Source organism: Nansenia antarctica (genome assembly GCF_963989245.1).
Source record: "Nansenia antarctica genome assembly, chromosome: 2".
NCBI lineage: Eukaryota > Metazoa > Chordata > Actinopteri > Argentiniformes > Microstomatidae > Nansenia > Nansenia antarctica.
The window spans coordinates 83,649,236-83,672,838 of record NC_137675.1 but is presented as its reverse complement, the minus strand read 5'-3'; the positions used below and the strand labels follow the sequence as shown (position 1 = coordinate 83,672,838).

The following is a 23,603-nucleotide window of genomic DNA, read 5'->3' as shown; positions in this document are numbered from 1 at the left end:
CCTGGTCACTTTGAAAGAGAATCAAAATGAAAGTAAAAAAATGCACAGATCCCCTGCATGCGCAGTCGGTCAAGCAACACTTCAAGCTCGCGAAGACCGGTCTTATTTATGGGACTGGGTTAAGGGGTAATTTATGCGTTAGTGACACGTATTCTGGCCATATAACTGTGTGCCATTTGTAAATGAAAAACAGATCCAGACTTGAGTCGAGTCGTCGTAGAAAAGTCAGCGAAACATTGAAAGCTTTATAGGGTTTAATGACCTCCCCAGTCAATAATTTTGAAAATAAAAACCGGCGCATGAAATGTGGTCAGGGAAGCATGCATGTAAATACATACTCCGAGCAGACAAATGCGGTAATAAGCTACTTTTATTACACCGCAACATAGGCCAGAGTAGCTCAACAAACAATCTAAAGGACCGACCAATTCATGGCAGGCTAATTTGCTGTAAACATTGATAAAAGCCAGGGCCCTCGAAAGATCAGACGACATTTAAATGATGTATTAAAGTCTACTAATATTACTGAAAATGTGTTCATACCTGTTGCAAAACCCAGATCGATTTGCATAGATATTCCATTCAATATAAAGACTATGTAGTATGTGCATGATGAAAAATCCATATTGTCAATTATCAGGATGGAAATCGCTATGAAAAGAACAGTGACGAGAATGTACCATGAGAGAGGACAGGACATATCTCTTCACATATTAGGTGTACATTATTGTAACGAGAAAATCAATCTAACCACCAAAAACATAAACACAATATATTCCAAATGCGGAAAATAACTCAACACGCCACCGTCCTCAAGCGATTTACGTTTTCAAATCCTTTTTAATGTGAGGCTTATTTGAAGGGTGATATTTTATCTGTCTTGAGTGGATAGGGCCGCACTGTATATGAGCTTAGCAAGACCAAAGCAGGAGGGGGAGAGAGAAGTGTCGATGTATTCAATTTAGCACTTTAAGACTCCAGTGTGATTCGTATTGTGCAATCTCATTGGAAGGAGAGAAAGGCGAAAGCAGAGGAGAGAGAGAAAAAAACCGCCTGCTCTCGGGTTTGCACTGGGGTCCCCCGGCGCATGCAATCACAGCCCCCCTCGAGGGTGCTATTTTGCAGGCACGGACGCACGCGATTGGTCAGCTCTTGGTCAGATGGTACGGTTTCCCTCTGTCCCGCACTGGCACATCGCCACCCAGGTCCCCCCCCCCTCTCAACTAAAAACCCAATCTCCGATAAACTACTAATAGCTAAACCACTTGGACTATAAAACACAACAAATCATAAACCCAGGAAAAGAGCCGTACTCTCCCAATGAGTTCGTATTTTGTAAACTCAACTTTCCCAGTGACTCTGCCCGGAGGACAGGAGTCTTTCCTGGGACAGATACCGTTGTACTCCTCCGGATACACAGATCCTTTAAGACACTATCCCGGTGCTGCCTATGGAGCTACCGGCGTTCCAGACAAGGCGTACCCATCCTCGTATTACCAGCAGGCGAACGGTGCCTACAGCAGGGCCACCGCCGCCGGTGCATGCGACTACGCCACGGCCAGTTTTTACAGGGAAAAGGACCCCGCCTGCGCGCTCGCCAGTATAGAGGAACACTCGCTCGTGCTGAGCCAAGACCACCGTAAAACCGACTGCACGGGGCAGGGTAAAAGCCTTTTCGGGGACAGCGAGGATCAGAAGTCCTCGGCGCCGGTGTATCCGTGGATGCAGAGGATGAACTCGTGTAACGGTGAGTCTTATCATGTGTGTGTGTGTGTTTTTGTTATCTTACGGTTTGTTTTGGTTTTTTATCCTGTGTAAGTAGCGGCAGCTCTATTGCATGTGACCGGCTACACTGTACAGCACCGGAAGAGCGTACTGTAGGAAGAAGATATAATGTCGCTCTGCTTTTGTGTATTAAACACACTCTGGCTTAATGAATAGAGGAAGTAAAAAAAATAAAAAGAAAGAAAAAAAAGGAGAAGAAGCTATCTCCCTTGCTAAACCTCAGTAGCTTCTTTCATATTCACAGTGTGATTTCTCTCCCCCTCTCTCTTTATCAGCTGCTATGATTATGGTTCCAACCGCCTCGAGGCTGACATTATTCACGTTCTAGATTAAAAGCGCCCAGCGCACGAGCACATCCCTGGCAACAATGGGAAAAGCAGTTCCATCAAATATTTCTGTTATCATGAATTTTGAGTCGTATTGTTACACTGTCAGAGTTCCTCCCATTATGACTCCGTTATCCACCACAAAAAGACTCTCACTATCACTAAGTTCAAACTAGGCTATCATAAAGCAAATACAGCCTAGGAGTCAGTGGCTGAATGTGTGTATGTGTGACTGTGTGTGTGTGTGTGTGTGTGTGTGTGTGTGTGTGTGTGTGTGTGTGTGTGTGTGAGAGAGAGAGAGAGAGAGAGAGAGAGAGAGAGAGAGAGAGAGAGAGAGAGAGAGAGAGAGAGAGAGAGAGTGTGTGTGTGGGAGTGAGAGACACACACAGAGAGAGAGAAAGTTCCAATATAGCCTATAAAATACATCAGAGACATAAAAGATGATAGGGAAACACGTAGCACAAGAATAGGGAAATATATGGGCGCAATAAATTACATTAGAGGAATTCCGATTCGACATAAAAAAAAAACTTCTAAAACAACTTTAATGGACAGGCGCAGGACACTTCCCTGACTGCTGGATATCCTTACATCTGATCTATGGTCACTTTAAGTGCACCCTCCACAATCCAACAGTGGATTGTCTGCGTCATTATATTTATTATTTCTCTGTCTCTAATTGATAGTGAGAGACGCCAGAAGTGGTGGAGGTAAATCAGTGAATCCAGTTTATCTCTGGTCAAGATGTCGACTGGTGTTCTTAGAATGTCCATGTGTATCAACCGCGCCTCGTGCTGTAATCTACATTTTGTTTATGAAGATATGCAACTCAGATATGAGGCACGCCAAAGCTAACATCCCCCCTCTGAATATCTTTTGCATGTGAGTAACAAACAGGAAACGCCATCATATTTCTGTGGTCTATTTGTTTAGCTGGTAGCTCCCTGCTTGATGCAATACCACACAACATGCTTATACGTTTATATCAATCATAAAAACCCCTAACCCTTTACTGCTCAAGGCTACTAAACAAAGATATGTTATGTACAGTAACAGTAGCTTTCAGTAGCTTCCATTACTGTAGAAATAACTTCCATGTTTTTTGCTACTGTACACAACGTGTCTCCTTGGCAGTTACGCGTAAATCTTCGCCTGAAAGCCCCTATCTTGAGTCTTAGCCTCCTCCGGGGCTTGCCTCCGGGTGTCTCCCGGGCTCTATCACCCCGGACGGATCTATCAGCGCAGTGAACACAAGCTCGTTGTTAATGTTTGACTCGTCTTTTCCCTTTTTTTCTTTTGACAGGGACCTTCGGTAATCCCGGTCGCAGGGGTCGTCAGACGTACACCCGTTACCAGACGCTCGAGCTGGAGAAAGAGTTCCATTTTAACAGGTACCTCACGCGGAGGCGCCGCATCGAGATCGCGCACGCACTGTGCCTAACAGAACGCCAAATCAAAATTTGGTTCCAGAACCGAAGGATGAAGTGGAAAAAGGAAAATAAACTGATCAACTCCTCTCAACCCAGCGGAGAGGAGGAGGAAGAGAAGAGGACAGAGTAAAGACACAAGAAGAAGAAAAATAATGCATATATGGCGTATGGCTATCGTCTTCTATTAGCCTATTCAGATATGAAGATATCCCCCCCTTCATATGTTCACAGTTTGGTGAAGTTGTGTTTGGTAAATTTGTTGTAGCATTCCATAAGTTCACTTAACTTTCTATTTTTGTTATTGTTATTGTCATTATAGGTTTATTTTTTTTATCATGTAATTCGGGTACCCGAATGACAGTGTTTTTGTGCGCTTGTCTCTTGATTTAGGATATGGTCTGATAACTAAAATGACCATGTTTAACGAAACTATTTGAAATATATGTCATATTCGTGTTCATATTTAAGCTGTATAGAAATAAAAAAGAAATTCTCCTTGTACGGTGAATTATTGTATTTCTTTTTGTAAGTTAAATACCCAGACGTAGACCTATCTAGTTGTTTCGTTGACGTTTTATAGTTTAATGGGGAGAACGTGATCTACTGATAATACAAAACTACCTAGACTGGTCAGAAAGTTTATATTTTATGGATTTTATACATGGTTTCTGTTTGTGGTTTTGTCACAAATACGTATCTAACTTACGAAATCATTCAATAAAATGTCAGAACTATTCAACCTGTCATGCCTGTGCCAGCTTACTTTACAGATATTTGTGATTGTGCCACCTGCTTAGAACTTATGTACAACACAATTTAGTGCAGTTAGCCAAATACATAATTCTATGTGAATTAGTGAATAATTATATAACATTGCTATTCAAAAACAGTTACATTCCTCTCAGGACGAATTATTGGAGTGAATTTGGCCTCCATTCGCCCCTCTAACGCGCAACGTCCATATACTACTTGCCCACACAGTCATATACAGATGGAATGTTTAAACACACATTCTCAGCCATAAACCTTCGCTCTTTCGCACGTGTATGAAATCTACGAATTTATGGCAACGCGAGGCAAGTCAAAGCGGCCAGAAAAGTGACAGTTTAGAAGCGCGAGGGGTGATTTAATTAATGGCCGCGGGAGAAAGTTGACCTGTCCGCGCGCCAGACACACACACACACACACACACACACACACACACACACACACACACACACACACACTCCTAAACACTGGATTGTCCCGCGATCCTGTGTGTGTGCCTCAGCGGCCACCTTCCCTTTTCAGGTAGCAACAGTGTTGACTTACAAACTCAAAGAAGATCTCCTCGGCTCTGCTGTTCTCCCATTACATAATTATATAGAAATTATCTGGAGTTTGTCAACCGACACTCTCCCCAGTGTATATGACACCATTCACACATGCAGCAGGCTAGACATGTCTGGCGTATGTGGAGGAAAACCGCATCAACTTATTTGAGTGTGTGTGTGTGTGTGTGTGTGTGTGTGTGTGTGTGTGTGTGAGTGTGAGAGAGAGAGAGAGAGATAGAGAGAAAGAGAGCGATAGAGAGAGAGATACAGAGAGAGAGACAGAGACAGAGAATTGTAGCTATAGGCCATGTATAGGTTTATTGTTATAAAAGTCAGTTATACTTAGTGAAACCTTGTGTGTGATATCTGGGGTGGATGTCTGGAATATGTAGGACACTTGAATATCAATATATCAATTTGTATATCTCTCAGAGATAGTCTGGGATATCTCAACTGTCCCTTTCCGGTCTGTCCGTAAGCACGAAAGTGTATTACGTAAAGAAGCGTTTACATATCATGGTACACATACATGAAATAACTTGCACCTTTCAATCAACAAAGCATAAATCAACCTTTTCCATATATCATGGTTTTGCATTCCTCTTGCGCAAAGCTAAACGTTTCCAGTCAATATAACTTTGCATGGCGGAGCAGAAAATGGGCACGAAATACGCAGGCAAATTAAGTTTGACCTCCAAAAAAGATCATTATTCTTTTATTTTCTTCCCAAATACTGTTGTGTAATATTTTCAAAGTTATATTTTAACAAAGATATTGACAGGTAGGCCAACTGAACGTTCCCAGTTGCACCGGTACTATAGGTTTAGGCCTATATTGGGCTATGGATGCTGTGGACATATATAGGATCTGCTTTCATGTAAATACAGGCCTTTCTGCCTAAGCCTCCTAACGATATTTATAGTCAAACAACGTCATGTGACAAGGCAAACACATAAACGGAGTACCATATTTAGGATAAGCCTACACCTATTATTATTATTATTATTATTATTATTATTAGGATTATTATATTATTGCCATGGCATCTTATCATCCGGTTTATGGAGGGGCAATGTGAAACCAAACAACCTCAAGAGACTTCTTTTGAGCGTATAGAAGACTGAAGGAAGCCTCCTCATAGCTATAAACGTTATTTGCTGTTGTGTGGTGTTTGTCTTCAGTATTAATATTCAGTTATTAATGACGCATGCATTGCCACTGGCCCAGTTTTCAGTCACAGAAAAGGTCAATAAACACGCTAAATGATATTGCGACCGTAACAGCCGATAAAGAAGGTAATGGGACAAACAAATCATTTTTATCCCCTCCGAAAACAGCCTAAATCCTGAGAAAAACTATTTCTCTACAAGTCCTTCTTCTGTGCAATAAATTATATTCCCAGTAGGTGACGCTGTCTGCCAACAAGGAGCACAGCCCAGCCACGGAAGGCTCACGTTGACTTGAGCAGAACGACTCCCATCTCGTCATCATTTGTAACCATAGAGCATGAATTACCTCTTCAAGTCATCAGTGAGAATTTACGACTGGTCAACAAAAGCACGTGATTCCCAAACGCACCCCCACCCCCATATTTGGCCGCATACATAGCAAAAACGAAGTACAGTGCATTGCTATAATTCATTAATACATCATAAATCGTGAAGCACAGCGTTATAACGACCAAGATCTACAAATCAAGCCCTCTAAAACAACCTAAATGAGCTCTTACTTTGTAAACTCGTTCTCAGGGCGCTACCCAAATGGCCCCGACTATCAGTTACTAAATTATGGAAGTAGCAGCAACGCTATGAACGGTTCGTACAGGGACTCTGGCACCATGCATTCGGGTTCTTACGGCTACAACTACAATGGAATGGACCTAACCGTCAATCGTTCAGGCAACGGTGGCCACTTTGGGGCTGTTGGGGACAACTCCCGGGGTTTCCCGTCCCCGGTGCCCGAGACGCGGTTCAGACAGCAGTCCAGCTGCTCGCTCGCGTCCCCGGAACCTCTGCCGTGCTCCAACAGCGATAGCCTGGGAACCACCAAGTGCTCCTCGCCCCCGTCCGACCAGAGCGCAGCCACGGCGGGCAGTAACCTCACCAACACCCCACATTTCACTGAGATAGACGAGGCGAGCGCCTCCTCCGAGACCGACGAGGGCACACACAGAGCGGCCAGCGTCAACGTCAACCCCGCTCCCCGAACGCAGCAGAAGCAAGACTCCACAGCCACCTCCACCACCGCGGCGTCGGGCGATGGCCAGGCACCCCAGATATTCCCCTGGATGCGGAAACTGCACATTAGCCATGGTACATGCTTGATCTGTCTTTATCTCTTATTTTTCCATTGTTTTTATATATCTACCAAAAAGGTTGTGTTTATTTTGGTGTGTATGTGTGTGTGTGTGTGTGTTTTTTATTCGTTAGCGTGTCTTCCCTGTCTGTGGCGCCGGACGGTGCATTTATTTTAGCAAATTCCACAAAAGCGCCATAAATCCGTCATGGGGGTTAGCCTCGCGAACTGAGGGCGAGAGAATGGGAGCGGTGTGGGAGAGAGAGGACAGGACTGCCGGACGACTTAGAAAGTTGTTGTCCTTTTGAAAAGTTAAGCTTTATTACGTGTGGGAACTTTATTACTGTAGAGGGGGGGGAGAGGTCGGGCAATAAAATGGTGAGAATGCAGGAAGAAAGGAGAGGGAAGAGCAGGGAGAAAAGTTGATAGATGTGTATAGGGAAAAGAGGCTATTGAGGAAGAGAAAAATACGAATGTGGTAAATAAAGCAGCATGCTCTTTGCCAAGGGGAATACGATCTCAACTGAAAGGGGGTGTTTTGATAACCTAAAAATACACACAAAAACACAAATAGATTCGAATGTGTGAAATATTTGGTGTATCTTTACGCACATTGGTTATGGAATATCCGTAGCTCTACTCGTGGGCTTGGTCCTGTGTGTGTGTGTGTGTCTGTGTGTATATGTGTGTGTGTGTGTGTGTGTGTGAGAGAGAGAGAGTGTGTGCGCGTGTGTGTGTGTGTGTGTGTGTGTGTGTGTGTGTGTGTGTGTGTGTGTGTGTTGTGCATGTGGACGTGTGCTGGTCAAAGTTATTGAGTATTTGCTTGTCTGTTTGTCTTTGGTGGTCCGCTCACTCTCCCTAATGTTTACCCCCTTGCGTGTTGTCCATGCTATTCAGATATGACTGGGCCAGACGGCAAAAGGGCCCGAACGGCGTACACCCGTTATCAGACGCTCGAGCTGGAGAAGGAGTTCCATTTCAATAGGTACCTCACGCGGAGGAGGAGGATAGAGATAGCCCACGCGCTCTGCCTCTCAGAACGGCAAATTAAGATCTGGTTCCAGAACCGGAGGATGAAATGGAAAAAGGACAATAAACTGAAGAGTATGAGTCTCGCTACTGCTGGTAGCGCCTTCCAGCCGTAGTGAGGGATCACGCAAGTAAATAAATAGTGGAAAAGAGAGAAACAAAAAGAATACACAAATTTCAAAAATATAGGTTTCAAAAACACTATAACTGAGTACTGTACAGCGCGGAACCTTTTGGCATGTTGTTGATGTTTTAGGGCAACTTAACTTCTACTGTGGTACTGCTTATATATATATTAAAAAAGGTAGTGTTCATATGTTGTTGTCTTTTTAATACTACAGTGATTATTGTTTTGAAGGGGTGTAAAAAGAGTAAAACAGCTACCAATGCCGCCCGTTGTTATTGTAATTATAAATATCGTTTATGTGTCGATAATGTTTATGTTAAGTGCTATGTTAATGCTTTCTTGAAAGTTGGCATGTGAGCTCTTTAATGTTATAACTTATTTACGACCTATAATGAGTGTATACCTTTGAGTTTACAGCTTTAGAGACTCCTCTGTCCAAATATGAAGTGAAGCTAGACTAGTTTGGCCCCTGCATCGCTTTCAGGAGCCTCTGTCTGTCTGATACTGTCCTCTTCATGTTTTCATACCATTGTTTGAATTATATATCATTGGATTTTGTCATGTGTTCAAATTACTCATTTATTTTTTGAAAAAAGGGAAACTTGTAAAAACCTAAAAAATATCCTGACTAGATTCCTGTATCCGTTCATATGTGTGTATAGTTATTATATTCAAAAAAATGTAATTGTATATTATTGGATCATGGTTATGTTCCAGAAAGGATGTATATATTAGACATTTTTAATGTGACCAATTGGCTATTTGTAGTGGGCAGAGTGATTGACAAGTGTGTGATGGGGAAAATGGCAACTGTCATGTTGGCCTGCCTGTAAGCATTTTGCCAATAAGCTTTTTGTATTTGTTTGTAGCTTACCTTGGAGTAAAAAATAAAGTTACTCATACTCTGATCAAAACTCCAGCCCACTGGTTGTCATTCTGTAACCCCTGCCTATCCCACAAACGACCCAACCGCCGGGGTCAAACACGGATCAAACTCCGGTCTGGCTCTGACCAGCACGCTTTACCCTGGCAGACCCGTCTGTGGACGTAGACAGCTGTCAATTGGTCTCAAAGTGTGGTCTAAATAGCTTGAGAATATACAATAGTCATACACAAATACATTCGGATAAATGATAGGCCCCGGGTTAACTCGTAAATGGAACCATCACTAAAACGCATTGCGCGCAAGGACACATACACTCCTAACCACTCATTTATTTTCCCAAAACACAACCATGGAACACTAAGAACAGCGACGACACACGTGAAACCGGTCTAAAAATACGAGCAGAATACACACGTTTTGCTTCTAATCTTGTTGACAAACTTTGACGATCAAAGATCATCAAAAATATTTACGTAGTGGATACTTTTCTTTTAATGATTTCCTCACCGTTAAATGCTGCCCCTCCTGTACAAATTACTGTATGCATCGTTTTCGGTAAACAAGCACTGAACTTTGAAACTTACCGACGTGTAGTCAACCGTTTTTCTGGTCCTATGCTACTTTAGAGAGCCGAGTGAAGGTCCTGCCAACTGCCCCATCTGCTCGGCGCTGCCTGGCCCTCGCCTTTAGAAAATTTGTCTATCCCCTTTGGCCAAACTATACCAAAAGAAGCTATGACATTTACATGTCAAACGGATGAGGGTTTTATCTTGAAGTTAGATCGTAAAAATCGCCCAGGCCACAGACAGATACCCCCTTACTGGCTCTCAAAAGTCACGTGGGGTCCATAAAGTTAGTTTTATGGTTTTGGGGAGTTGACAATGTACTATATATTTCACATTCTAGAATGCAAGTGACGGTTTAACTGCTTCGGAGGGATTCTAAAGGGTCAGTAGTGAGGGAACAGCTCTCTGGTAGGCCACTACCGTGCCCTTGTCTGGTACACACAATGTCTGGGCTCCGGTTCGAACCATTGCAAGGCGGAAATGTAGCCATTGGACTGTGTAAATGCGCCATACACACAGTAAGTCCAGTTTAAGTCTTATTTGGCTGTGTCTGAGTCTGTTGGACGAGGGTGAGAAGGGGGGTGGAGAGGGGAGGCATCGTTCGTAATTACTCTTGTCATTCATGTTAGTCTCTACTGTACGTAGTATCAATGTGGTGCTGAGTCTTTGGACTTTAATATATTTCAGGTATTTTAGTTATATGCTGTGTGTAGGGGACATGTGATATGGGCGTCATAGATACATGCGTGTGTATTTGTGTGTGTCTGTGTGTGTGTGTGTGTGTGTGTGTGTGTGTGTGTGTTTTACGCATTGCTCAAGCTGTGTGTTCATGGGTGTAACTACAAACCTTGACCCCCTGCCTCCGCGGTCATTCGTACTCCAATATTGAGATTGTTAATCGTGGTTACAGTTCACTTTCACACCGTATAGCGTGTTGTTTTGTGTTGTTTTTAACAGCAGTTGTGCGTAATGTTCTCCTTGAAATAAACTTGGTTGTGGTATACAATATGAAACATGGATTTCGATTTGGGAATATTGTTATTAGACATTTCAAATAATGGTAAACAATACCACAATGCATTCTTAATGAGAAATAAAAGTAAAGGTGTAGGTGGGCGGTTACCTGGGGGGGGGGGGGGTTATCAGCCTTACGCAGACCGCACACACTCGACGGTCTTGGCGACCACGGGATCAAGAGACACGTCTGTGGAACTGTTGGGTTGAAAAAGTTCAAAGTAATTATGAAAATATGTTATAATATGTCTACATTGTGATTTTCATAATTCGTTCTGTTTTATCGTATAGTCTGATATTATGTTCCACTGTTGCTTTTACGCACGGTCTGATCAAAGATGTGAATGGTAGAAGTCGGGGGCGAAAGAAAGTCAGAAAATATTTCCAAAGTCATCAAGTACTGTATGCTAACCAAATTTACACTAAATGTGAATTTATGATTTTAATAGAACGAAGATACACACACACACACACACACACACAGAGAGAGACACAGAGAGAGACACACACAGACACACACGCACGCACGCACACACCATAATGATATGCGTCCTGGAGGTACAAGCAAATCTTTGTTCGTATAGACCTACTCCGCCCAAATATTTTCCAGGCAGGAAGGGTGTGAATTACAAAACTGGACGCGAACATTCTCACATCAAACCCACCATATATCTAGGACATTCTCTATATCAAAACCACCATATGTCTAGGCCTGAAGAGATAATATATTCAGAAAACCCTTGATTTTTAATCTGCGATATATCTTCTCCTCGGAGAGAGATAGCAGGCTACACCCTCATGTGATTAAATCCCTCATGTAAATTGTTTAATAGTGGTGTCATGGCGACACTTGTATTCGAGACCCAACTTGTGGTTAAGTTTAAACTCAAGTGAAAACTTTTCAAACTGTTAATCATTACTTCTCCTCGCGCAGGGAGATCCTTATCTTAGAATCCCTGGCAGTTACTGTCGATCAAAGACGACAGGCGCCATTATTTGAACAATTAATAATAGGATAGTGTGTGGGGTGTGTTTTGGCCTCCTGGTCTGTCCCCTGCGTAGAGGCCAACCACGACACGCACCCTGGGCTCAGAAAGGTTAGCGAGCAAATGGCTACTAACAAGAGGGGATTTTCTTTCGGAAGTTCTTCAGAGCTCGTCTACCGATCTCCAACTGTCATTAATTATTTTCACTTAGATCTAACCGATGTGTTTTCAATATGGGCATGTGTGCCGCTCTCGCTCTGAACAATTCCAAGCTCGCCTCTCAGGGCAACTTATATTTAGCACATGCAAGAATCCTGTTGTAGTAAACTGAAGCAATTAAGAAAAAAAGAAAATACAACTTTACGCAGTACAGTATTATTTAGGCCTACCAGGAAAGTTATTCAGAATCATATTTTGTTTTTTTTCATCACAGGATAAATTCATTATTCATTTTGTATACACTAATAGGAATTATTGAGTAGCCTATTTCTATACAGGGAAAACAATAACGCAATAGGCCTTTATTGCAAACGTCAATTATTCCACAACAAACTTTTGGAAGAAATAACCTCTAATCCAGTGAAATACTACTACATAATACACCTCATTTTACCACAGGCCTATAGCAATAATAAAGACATCAATATGCATGTTTAATCACGACATAAGCCTGCTATTAGAATTCGAGTTTATCATTCGTAAATATAGGACCAATTCCTGCATCTTGTTTAATGTATTGCTGTTTGTAAGTGCTTAATGTTGTGTGGCCTGTAATTGTCCTGTGGCTTCTATGTGCTTGAAATGTCGCTGCCCCCATAAGTGTGTATGTGGTGTTTGTTGTAGCCCCTTCAATCACCTCAGCTTGCTTACTTGTGTTTTTGGTCAAGTGTGATGTTGGGGTACCTTGTCTCAGCCACGTGTTCTTAGAATATTGAAATGTTTTATTGTAACTAATGACGTTACTTTTCAGGATGCCATGTTGCAACTGGCCGGGGACTTCAGCTGAAAATTAGCCGACTAGGCTAACGCTGCCTTTTTTTACTGTATTTTATATGGTTCATGTATTTGGATTGTCCTCGATATAATAAACTAATAAACAAACAAGCATAATGGAGCGATCTTTTTTCCATCTTCCAATTTGCTTCTGAATATGGAATGAAGACGGTACACTTAGTTTATGGTATTCTATTCAATTTTACAGTCATCTTTGTTGAGATGTATCCTATAGGCCTATGTGACATTCCAAGCTACAATTGTATAGCCTGACTAGAATCTCCGGCTGAGTTAATGTCTCTACATCCTGCAGTGTCTTACATGTAAAAAATGAATATGGGTATCCGGTGTATTTTAGTCTTTGTGTGTGTGCGTGCGTGTGTGTGTGTGTGTGTGTGTGTGTGTGTGTGTGTGTGTGTGTTACGCGCCGCGTAACAGAGTGAGGAAGTTTCAGCCAGTAAACAGGAAGGCGAAACTCTGGTCGCGAGGGGAGGCGAAGGGCTTCCATTTCATTTTTCACCGGCTTCCTTTTTTATAATGATAGCCCTACAGTCGCGAGGAGCCCGGTCAGTGGCCCCCTGCACAGCCGCAGTGCGCAACATGCATTTGTTTCTCTTCAAAGTTGATCAGCGAAACCACCGACCCACCAGACCCCCACGTCGACCACTCTGTGTCCATCTCTCTTCATCTGTTTCCCGTTCACGTGCACTCTGTTTAACAGTCAGACAGAGGCTTAACACGAGCATAAAAGTGTGTAGATGTGTGGGTGAGTAACTAGGCGACATCTTTTTTTAATTGCAAGGTGTGTATGCGAATGTGTGTGTGTGCGCGTGTGTGTACGTGTACGTGTACATGTACATGTACGTGTAGGCTACGTGTGTGCTTTTGAGAGAGGTGTGGGGTGTGTGTTTTGGTGATTTTGTTGGCACAAGACGAGAGAGCAGAACAGAACAGTTACGGTAAACGGGGCATGGGAAAGTGTAACTGGGTTTACCTGACACGATAAGGTTCGTCACTTATAGGTCTGAATCTGAATCATTATGGTTTAGCCATTTACTTTGAGTTACTAATCTTACATTATCCTCCAAGAGAATCTTAAAATATGTCTTCATTATTGCTCCTTCTGAATTTAGTTACATACCTGTTGTTTTTGTGTTTATACAACACGAAAACAACTTTCTCTTTTTTTTTCTTTTACTGTGCTTCAATAATTATCTGCGGTCACAAAACTCAGAATCTTTCCAGTCTTTTACTATGGAGGACCTCGAACATTGGAACGCCACGATTTCGGACGTTTAAATGTCCATTTGAAGAGCGTAATGTGTTCTGCATATTGATAGAGGTAATCTCGGCGCATATCTCATACATAATGCATAGGGAAGGAGTCACCGCGAGGTCAGCAGACGAACGGTGCAGAGCGAGCTCCGTCTCAGAGCGCAGGCGCGGCCACGGCACAGCCACAGAGACGCATCACGCGCAGCTATGTGCCCGCGTGTTTACTCAGTGACAGGGGGAAAAGGAATTAACCAAAGATGTTTTTATTTACCTCTTGTTTCCCCCCATTATATATCCGATAGGAGAGTTGGAACAGCGGGTGGCATAGGCAACCAAAACATCCCACTTTTTAAACCGGGCTCGGTGCAACACGTGGCTCGTGTACCGTGTACACGTTTGAGAGCTGATTTGAACGGAAACCCTTTGGATAGGCCGACTATAAATCTGTTTGCGATTGAAGGCTTCGCCGATCTGATTATTCCATATGCGGTTCAGATAAGACGCTGATAACGTCGACGGATATGACTTGTTTATATTTGCAATGAATTATGGGAAGGTGATAAAGCAGCTCCAGCAAATATTTGCCATCCTATATCACATATTAGTTTTGTATCCCATGTTTTAGTTGAAATATAATTGCGGAGGAAAAAGGGATTCTTGCATCATCATATAGATGTATTTAGTTAATTCAAATATTTGAACAATTATGCCTATGGGTGATATTACATTTTATGCATCTATGTTTCACTTCCGAAGTATTGATTAAATTGAATACTACTACTACTACTACTACTACTACTACTACTACTACTACTACTACTACTACTACTACTACTACTACTACTACTACTACTACTACTACTACTACTACTACTACTACTACTACTACTACGATTAGGCCTAGGCCTACTACTACTAATATTGATAATTATAACAATAATAATAGTAACAATAATATAAAACTATATAAAGAAATAATAATAATAATAATAATAATAATAATATCAATAATAATAATAATAATAATAGTAATAACAGCAACAACGACGGCAATAATAATAATAACCACAACAATACTACTCTAATAATAATATAAATCATGTACACATTGGTGCCTAGATTTTTAGGTGCTTTATACTTGGAAATGCTCGCACGAGAGAACTGATTTGTCGTTCATCTTCAAGAGACGTTGTAACACGAATATAATGCTTCTCCAGCATTTAAGCGTTTCAATTTTCCAATATGGCCTTATTTGGTTTTTATCAGTTTTAATCTCTGATATAAAACCACTTTACCAGAACTCCACTAGCCCTATTACATATAGATATCACTATAAGTGCCTGCTTTCTATTTATTTATCCAACAACATATCCTCATTAAGACGTCCATTCATCACGTAACACAACTTTATCTGGACAAACATTTTCTGAAGTTGGCCCCACACATACAAGTGTTTATTCATTAAGATCAGATGCTGGACTTCTGCCCCATTCGAGTTATGTTTACTCCGTAAGATCAGAGCCAAGAAATATCGGGTGTAAATGCAGCTCTCCCTCGCCACCAGCAGAGCCCGCTTTAGACCAAGTTCACAGCCGCCAGAGAGAGTTGAGAGAGAGAGAGCTCTGCCACCAGAGAGAGTTGGGACACCGCGACTATCCTCCGCCCGTGCACCACGCGCCTCGACGATTTGAAACCAAACAGACGATAACCTAAACCCCCCAGCCGTTCTTGACTAAAACACCCAGTAGCCTAATGGTAACATTTGGTCAGATTACATGGGCGACCATGAGTCAACATAGAGGCTTTACTCTTTTAAAAAAAGAAAAGAAAAAAGAAAATAGTCAAACAATTCTATAGCCTACAAATCACGTTAAAATGTCACTATCGCCCCCTTTGGTATCGCTTTGTTATAGGAGAGAGCTGAAATCCTAACCAGAAAGTAGCCAGGCAGTGTAGTGTGTGTGTGAAAAGCAGTTGTGGAGATAAGAAGGGTAAGCACCGTATTTCTCTTTTCCCCTCCAGCCAATGGAGGTGAATCCAGTATTGGCTATAGAATGCGCTGTATAGCTGCATGGGGTCAAGAAGTTGAGGGGTCAAAAGTTTACGTCGTGCGTGACACTGCCGTCGGGGCTGTCGTCTCAGTATTCTAGACCAATTGCTGGATGTCAATGGCAAAGTGGAAGAGAGGGAGAGAGGGAGGGGATTGAAAGGAGGGGGAGGGAGGGAGGGAGGGAGAGGGGAGCGAGGGGCTACAGATTGTCTCATGCGCAAAGATGAGAGAAATGATAGTGAGAGGCGAGGGAGAGGTGAAGGGATGACCTTCGTGCTAACAAAAGCAAGCCCCCTGCGCGCTATAGGGAGAGAGGGAGAGAGAGAGAAAGAGAGAGAGAGAGAGAGAGAGAGAGAGAGAGAGAGAGAGAGAGAGAGAGAGAGAGAGAGAGAGAAAGAGGGGAGTAGAAATGGGCACTTATAGATGGAGGGAAGAAATGGAAGGATTTGGTGACGTTTGGGTTCTTCTCTCTCGTGCACAATGCAGGTGTTTGCTCTCTCGGCTAACGTCCTGTCGCGCGGGCATTCTGAGCATGGGAAAACCGTAATGGCTCTTGGGATCCATTCTCTATTCTTAGACCTAGGTTATATACCCATTATTAACTGCTTTAACGTGTTACATTTTGGGTGAAGCGAGGCGAAGGGTTTGGGGGAATTGTCCACTAATACAATATTCACCCATGGGGGATTTGAATTAAAAGCTGCATTTAGGCCTATACTCCAAAATAGCTCATCAACTCTCCCCAATGCCAAGAAGATAAAGAATAGGCCTAAACATTTTTTTTTTTTTTTACAACTTGAATTATGATGATAGGCTACAAACTTTAGGCCTAAGGAGTTATACGTTTAAGTGTTGTATTGTTAAACATCTTGTTATACACTTGTCTATTAGTAATAACAAAATTATTATTATTATTGTGCAATTACCTTTTATTTTTATATGCTGAATTATTGCTATTATCAGACCTTCACTTAGCCTACAACTATAGCAGGCGACTAGGCCTACTGAAATTATTATAATAATTGTAGGCCACTATTTTACCCCCAAAAACATTTTGGGTGTGAAAAATATTTACAAACAAACTGTAAAATCGCTAAATCTTTATTAAGTTGTAGTTACGGTCTCGGTGGTTGTGGTGTATTTAAGCCTAATAGTCTTGAAAAATGGTCCTCATAGATGTAGTTAAAGAAATTCAATGACCGAGATAATTTGGGAAATTGGTGGTATAACTTATGGATTGGTCCTACGCAGTATGCACAAAGATTTATTGAACTATACTGAACTGAAGCACGTGACCTGCGCAGGTGAACCTGAAAGCCTCCCTTTCCGTCCCCCGGCTTATCAGCACAACGCTGTCCAAAAGTTTCTTATCTCGCTTTACCATCTCGAAAATCACTCACCTTATCTGATTCTCCTCTCAAAAATAATATCCACCCTCGCCAAGAGGTTGAGTCAAGTTGAACAGAGACAGAAAACAAATCTGTCGATGGGAATATGATCTAAATAGGCCACACAAGGTTGAGCGGGCACAGACTATCTATGCACTTACCATTATATTTAGCCAAATGTAAACACATATTTAAACTAAAAATAATATTTAACCATTGGAATCATTGAGGTGCATGGACAATTTATATCACGATTCAAGGCACTAATAGTTCACTAACTGTGACGTTTGACGTCACATTATTTAATGTTCTGTTGGAAGTGATATAAGGCATATGCTATAGCTTCTAGTACAATATAATGTAGGTCTGGGCCTATTGCAATATTGAAACATTTAAACAATTAAAAATGTAAATACATATTTGTTGAAAATTCTTTGACTTCATCCCCTCCCCAAAATAACTGAAGTAAACAATAAACATGTAACTTCCTCTTCCCTTCAATGCGGAAACAACAGTTTCACGACCCTGCGAGGAGGGGCTGGTGAAGGGACATTGGTTGGCAGAAAGGGGATGTTTAGACAACATTTTGTCCACGGGGTGACAACTTTCACTAACACGTTAGAGTATAAAACCTGTTTGCTCTTGAGTCAGGCTGTATCATACAATATGGTGGGTGACCCTTTACAACTCAGAAAACAGCAATACCCCTCCGCAAATTCACGAACAAATAGGCCTATATTGCTATTAACGTAAAGCTCTTTATCTACGTCGAGAAGTTGAATGGGTGGCGTTTGGACACATATTGTTGAAGTATGTTTTATGGTTGGGGGAAAAGGAGGGAGAGAGGGAGAGACAGAAGAGAGGAAAGGAGAGGAGAGAGGAGAGAAATTAGAAAATTGATAATCCAGTAAATAAATAATTACGTTATTGACATAAACATTTGGGCTAATGGTTGAGAGTCAGGGTGATATGATTCTGGTTGGTCAGTATTTTGCCAAACAAAGTGCGTAAGTGGTGAATAATTGTATTAGAGAACACGTCCCTATCGGAGTTCAACCGGAGTTCACAGAATTAATTTCAATTCCATTGTAACATGTGCCGTTGCCTGGCAAGCCATAGGCGTGCATCTTAATATCTGCACTTTGCACATGGCAAGGACGCGACAAGAATGAATTTAGCTACATTTAGCTTCACATTTTTCAAAAAATCTCTGAAAATAATATCGAATTATAGCCCAAAATATTTGCCTTCTATTGAACCCAATCATGCTGGATTCCAGGAATTTGTAATATATGATACTTTTGGGAAAAAGACACAAAGAAGTCAAGACATATGGTAAAAGATAGAATTCTCGATAAATCCATTGTAATAATAGGGTATCGAATAACCTCGATTGACTTCACTTGATACTTTAACGCTAGAAGCAACATATTCTGTGATTGAATAGGCTACAAAATAAAATAAAAAATCAATGCATTTATTTATTTATCAAACTAAAAACCACATTTATACAAACATTACAATTAATATATATATATATATTTTTTAGACATTCTACATTTTATTCCACATTAACGTTATGGTTATATATCACGGTTTGTTAACTGCACATTTGGTCCTCTCCATTGTGCACAGGAGATTTTATTTATGCAACAAAGAAAATGAAGAAATGCGCTATGCTTGAGCTGTTTTTCGGGCTTGGAAAGCCTTTTTGAAAGAGCCCCCCTTTTCTAGCCATCTTTCTTCAAAGTAATGACCTGGGCACAATTCAATATGACCGAGCAAGCTATGCATGCATTACTATAGAAGCCGCGAGTGGGAGAGACCCGGAGTGGGGTGAAACACAGGTCAGCGCGTCTAACAAATATTAAAATGTACTGGGGACTCGTGACACGCCTCGCTGTTTAACAAAGACTGCCAAACTGACGAGATTAATACGAAAACTTGAGTCCACAACAAAAATGCCTTAAAGCACCAGTGGTTTTGTCGCGTTCACAACGGCAGAGGGGTAATGTGCATTTTATGTTTTTAGATGTATTAGGTGACATGTTGGTGGTGTTGCCGCGCGGGGGGACAGACCCTCTCGTCGCCCCATCGCAAGGTTAAAGCGACAATGGCGCGTTCGTTCGCTCGACTGATGAAGTCGGTCTCACGCTGTTTTATCTTATTATTGCCTTCCACTTATGGCTCGGCTGTGTACGCGTCGGAGATTGGCTTGCGCCATTTGGATAGTTTAATGTCCGCCTTTTCCAACGTCGCCCTTTACGCCGTCGGAGCCCAGGAACACAGCGTAGGGGAAACCCACGGAAACGAGAAGGGAGTTTCACGTGCAAAGGTATTATGGAGAGGTCACGGGCTAAACCTGTGGCGTTAGAGGAAGGAGAGAAGGGGGGCTCAAAGAGCTCGAGGTGTACGGTGAGACAGTGTGTGTGTGTGTGTGTGTGTGTGTGTGTGTGTGTGTGTGTGTGTGTGTGTGTGTGTGTGTGTGTGAGCGAGAGAGAGAGAGAAGAGAGAGGAAAGAGGCTTGGAGAACCGAGAAATAACCGGAGCTAAGACCGAGTCCTGAGTTTAAAGCAGGAGAGATGGGGAGAGAGGGGCGAACTCCGAAGACGAGATGGAAATGCGAAGGAGCGAAGTAAGTAAGAAATCGGTGGCTTCATTTCCATATCGCGGTGTGTGTTGCGCTAGCAGGTGCTTGCCTGGCTGGGTGAACCACGTGCTTTGTACTGCGGCGAGGGCACCCGGCGTCTCCCCCCTCCCTCCTTATCCATAACGGACTACTTGTGACTTTAAAAACATCAGCTCTCTGACTCCAGCGGTGAATATAGCAACACGGCTGCTCCGTGTGTGGTGATATGGGGGTGAATATTTACCTTTGGCTTTTACTATGTGGGTGCTCTCACCCCTGAACGCCCGGCGGTGTAGCCTGTACACATTAACCCCTGCTAGGCAGATGGCCTGGGGTCCCCGTAGCCGTTTAGAGGGGCGAGCTGAGGGGGTGAAGTCGAGGTCGGCGACTTCAGGAGGTGAAGGGGTTAAAGTGGACAACACCGCTGCCTGAACTTTCTCTCTTTATGCCGTGAATAGTATCGTTGGGTTTTTCTGCATCCTATAACTAGTTAAATTGGCATAGTTAGTTTCTAGCGAGGTGTTATTACGGTTTTCCGAGGTACTTTGTTCCGATTGTAGACTATCTGTCGGTCCAGTGGTGATACAGTGTTGATGCCAGTGGTTTTAAAGAGAGAGAAGAATAGACTCATATAACAATGTAAGAAAAGAAGGACGATTTGAGAACTATTGTGTTATGTTCAGCTGATTGCTTAGGCCTATTTGTGAATTATGCCACGCAGGCCTATGCGAATATGCAAACGCTAGGGGTGCTAAAGATGTTCCATATGTATTGGGCTTTGTTTTTATCATTCATTTACTAATTATGAAACGAACAAAGATAAATATGGTATAAAGACGTTACCTTCGATCCCATCGCTATTTTTTCGTTTTCCTGAAATGACACGGGCTCTGTTTCACTCGTCGTTGTTTTTAAATTGAATTTTGTTCCTAATTCAGTAACAAAGGACCCGTGCATTTTAACAAAGGCCCAGCGACACAATAACACCCCTCTTTGATATAGAAACACCTTGAGGGGAAAAATGCAACATTTCATCTAAAAAAGATGATGAACACATGGCTATAGGATATTAGCAATAGCAATACCCTCGAATGATATTAGTAGGCTAACTTTTGATAGTAGATGTATTATCGTAATTTAAACTGATAGGCAAACCTCGGTCATTTGTACAATATCATTATAAGTTAGTCACATATAGCATGGATTTATTCACCGTAATTTGATATTTTTTGTTTCATTCAGTATCCATAATTTAACTTTGCAAACATGGGTTGTTATTTTGAAGGATTTAACATGAACATGATATAAAAGGACACTAGATATGTAATGCACATGTTCAGGAGGAACATTTAGCCTGAATGTTTGTGAGTTTTATTTCAAAAAATGAAAAGTGGACTATCAGCTTACAGACAATGCTATTTGACAGGTATGCCTGCCATTAGATTTAGAAGCCATACATTTAGCTTCAATAGAAACCCTGATTGTGTTATTACGCCTGCAACATACATTTATATGCGTTTTGATTTTGAATGCATTTGAATGCATCCTTGAAATGTGAAAGTATACAATTCACGACCTACCATTATTATCACGGTGAATTCGATATCAAATTGTCTTATTTGGAGATTACAATTGTGGTTTAAAGGTTCTCTTTGACAGATCTTACCTTAATTATGTAGAAGAATATGTTAAGAATCCCTATTGTCATTATATTTCTGTAACTCCGTAAGGTTGGGATCGCCACAAGCCAGAACGAGCGATAGATACAGTATGTGCTTTTTTCAAGAGGTTTACAAACGAAATGAGAGTCTTGGTGCTTGTTGTGATGGAGAAACTTGTTAAAAGGTCGTAAATTGTATTCTACTTGCTTTGAGGATGTGAGAGGCGCGAGCCATTTTTTTTGCCTCCTTGCATATTTTATTGTTTTATATCCCCACTGCCTCCGGAAATCCCCGTTTGAGTGGTGTTTGCGCGCGATCTGTAAACAAAAATGAGCTGCCATAAAACCCACATGTCTCATTCCAGTTTGTACGCGAGCCTCTTGACCTTTTTCTTTTTTTACAGTTGTGTGTTCGGTGACTCACTCTTGCTTTCTTTTGTGTCTTGTTTGCGTAAAGTTTAGTTTTTTTTGTTTAGTACAGTCCATAAGGAGTGGGCCCTGTCGCGCTGTCAAGTTTATTTAGCTCGCTTTGTGTTGCAGTTTCGTGCTGTCAGATTCTTGGCCTCGATTTGGGAACAAGCTATTCTCGTTTTTCAAGTGTGTGATATAACATGGGGGTATCCCCGAGACTTGGAGAACGCTTTATTACTGAGCTGAAATGAAAAGCATTCAGTTAATTTTGACACCGATGGGTTTCATACTGACCAACCCTTCGCATGCGTAGCGTAATTATTATTATTTTATTTAATTTAGTTAGCCTACCTAATAAACAGTTAGGCCTACCTAAAATCAGTATGGTATATCTATTGTGTATTTCTGACGTTGTTGCCTGCATTTCCAAAGCTGAAATGTCTTGAAAAACGTTAACTGGCCTCAATTCACATCATTCTATGTTTAGGAACAAAGCTCATCTGCTTAGGTTGTGCCATAGACACACTTGAAGGGAACCTAGCCTGCCTGCTTCGGGCGCTGACTACACCTTGATACCGCTGTGACGCTGTCCTGGCCCTACCTGTCCTGACCCACCTGTCCTGGCCCTACCTGTCCTGGCCCACCTGTCCTGGCCCACCTGTCCTGAGAACACCTGTCTTCTATATATACCCTGTAGATCCGGATTTGTGTGAACAGACTCACGGTCACAAATTCGTATCTAGGGGAGTATGTAGTTGATGTATACCCTACGAACCCGATGGATACCGAAGATGCACAGCTTCTGTTTTGAGACATATATTATTATTACTTTTTTACACCAAAATCAAATAAAATCATTTTCCCTAATTCCAGGGGGATTGTTTGGTTTGTTTGTTGCGATTATTAATTATTTCAGTGTGAAAATGTTCCAGATAGTTTTAGAGATTGTTTTATTTGCCTTTTCAATCTTTCAAGTGATGTGATTTGCTTGTCTTCCTTTGAAAGGCGTATTCAGGGGGTCACCGTTTCGATTGAGAAACGGTCAATTTGGACAACAAAGGAGTTTTATCGCATGATCACACACCATGCCTTACTCCAGCGATAACATTACACGAGGCAGGTTAATGCGATCCTGATAAGTACAAAAAAAAAATGCTATTCTTCTATTTGGCAATGCAAGGGCGTACAGTTTCAATTACTATGCAAGGTGTGTAAATTGGTGTGGAGGATGAACGCGGTCTTTAGGGGGGACTGACGGTAGACTCGCTTTAATGCAAAGGTCTAGCTGTGATTTAGGAGGCTTTGTAACCTGAATTAGTTGATGAATTTTCTATCGATCCTAAACAAGCCCAGATTCATCTCTGACAGCGTTCCGCTGCGCGCGGCGCACGCCAGGGCATTCTCTCACCGTTATTAGCGAGTGCATTTAAAAGCTTTGGC

General features: G+C 41.9%; 2 protein-coding genes across 2 annotated transcripts; both read left to right on the top strand.

Moving 5' to 3' along the window:
- Nucleotides 1-1,320: 1,320 nt before the first annotated feature.
- LOC308151965 (homeobox protein Hox-B6a) lies at nucleotides 1,321-3,671 on the top strand (the record flags this gene model as incomplete). The annotated part of the gene is made up of 2 exons (XM_080524868.1): nucleotides 1,321-1,747; nucleotides 3,415-3,671. 2 exons carry the CDS (start codon nucleotides 1,321-1,323, stop codon nucleotides 3,669-3,671), a joined length of 684 nt encoding a protein of 227 aa, XP_080380994.1.
- A 2,900-nt stretch (nucleotides 3,672-6,571) lies between these two features.
- Nucleotides 6,572-8,294, top strand: hoxb5a (homeobox B5a; the record flags this gene model as incomplete). Its single annotated transcript, XM_080524591.1, has 2 exons — nucleotides 6,572-7,166; nucleotides 8,047-8,294. 2 exons carry the CDS (start codon nucleotides 6,572-6,574, stop codon nucleotides 8,292-8,294), a joined length of 843 nt encoding a protein of 280 aa, XP_080380717.1.
- Between the last annotated feature and the right edge of the window lie 15,309 nt (nucleotides 8,295-23,603).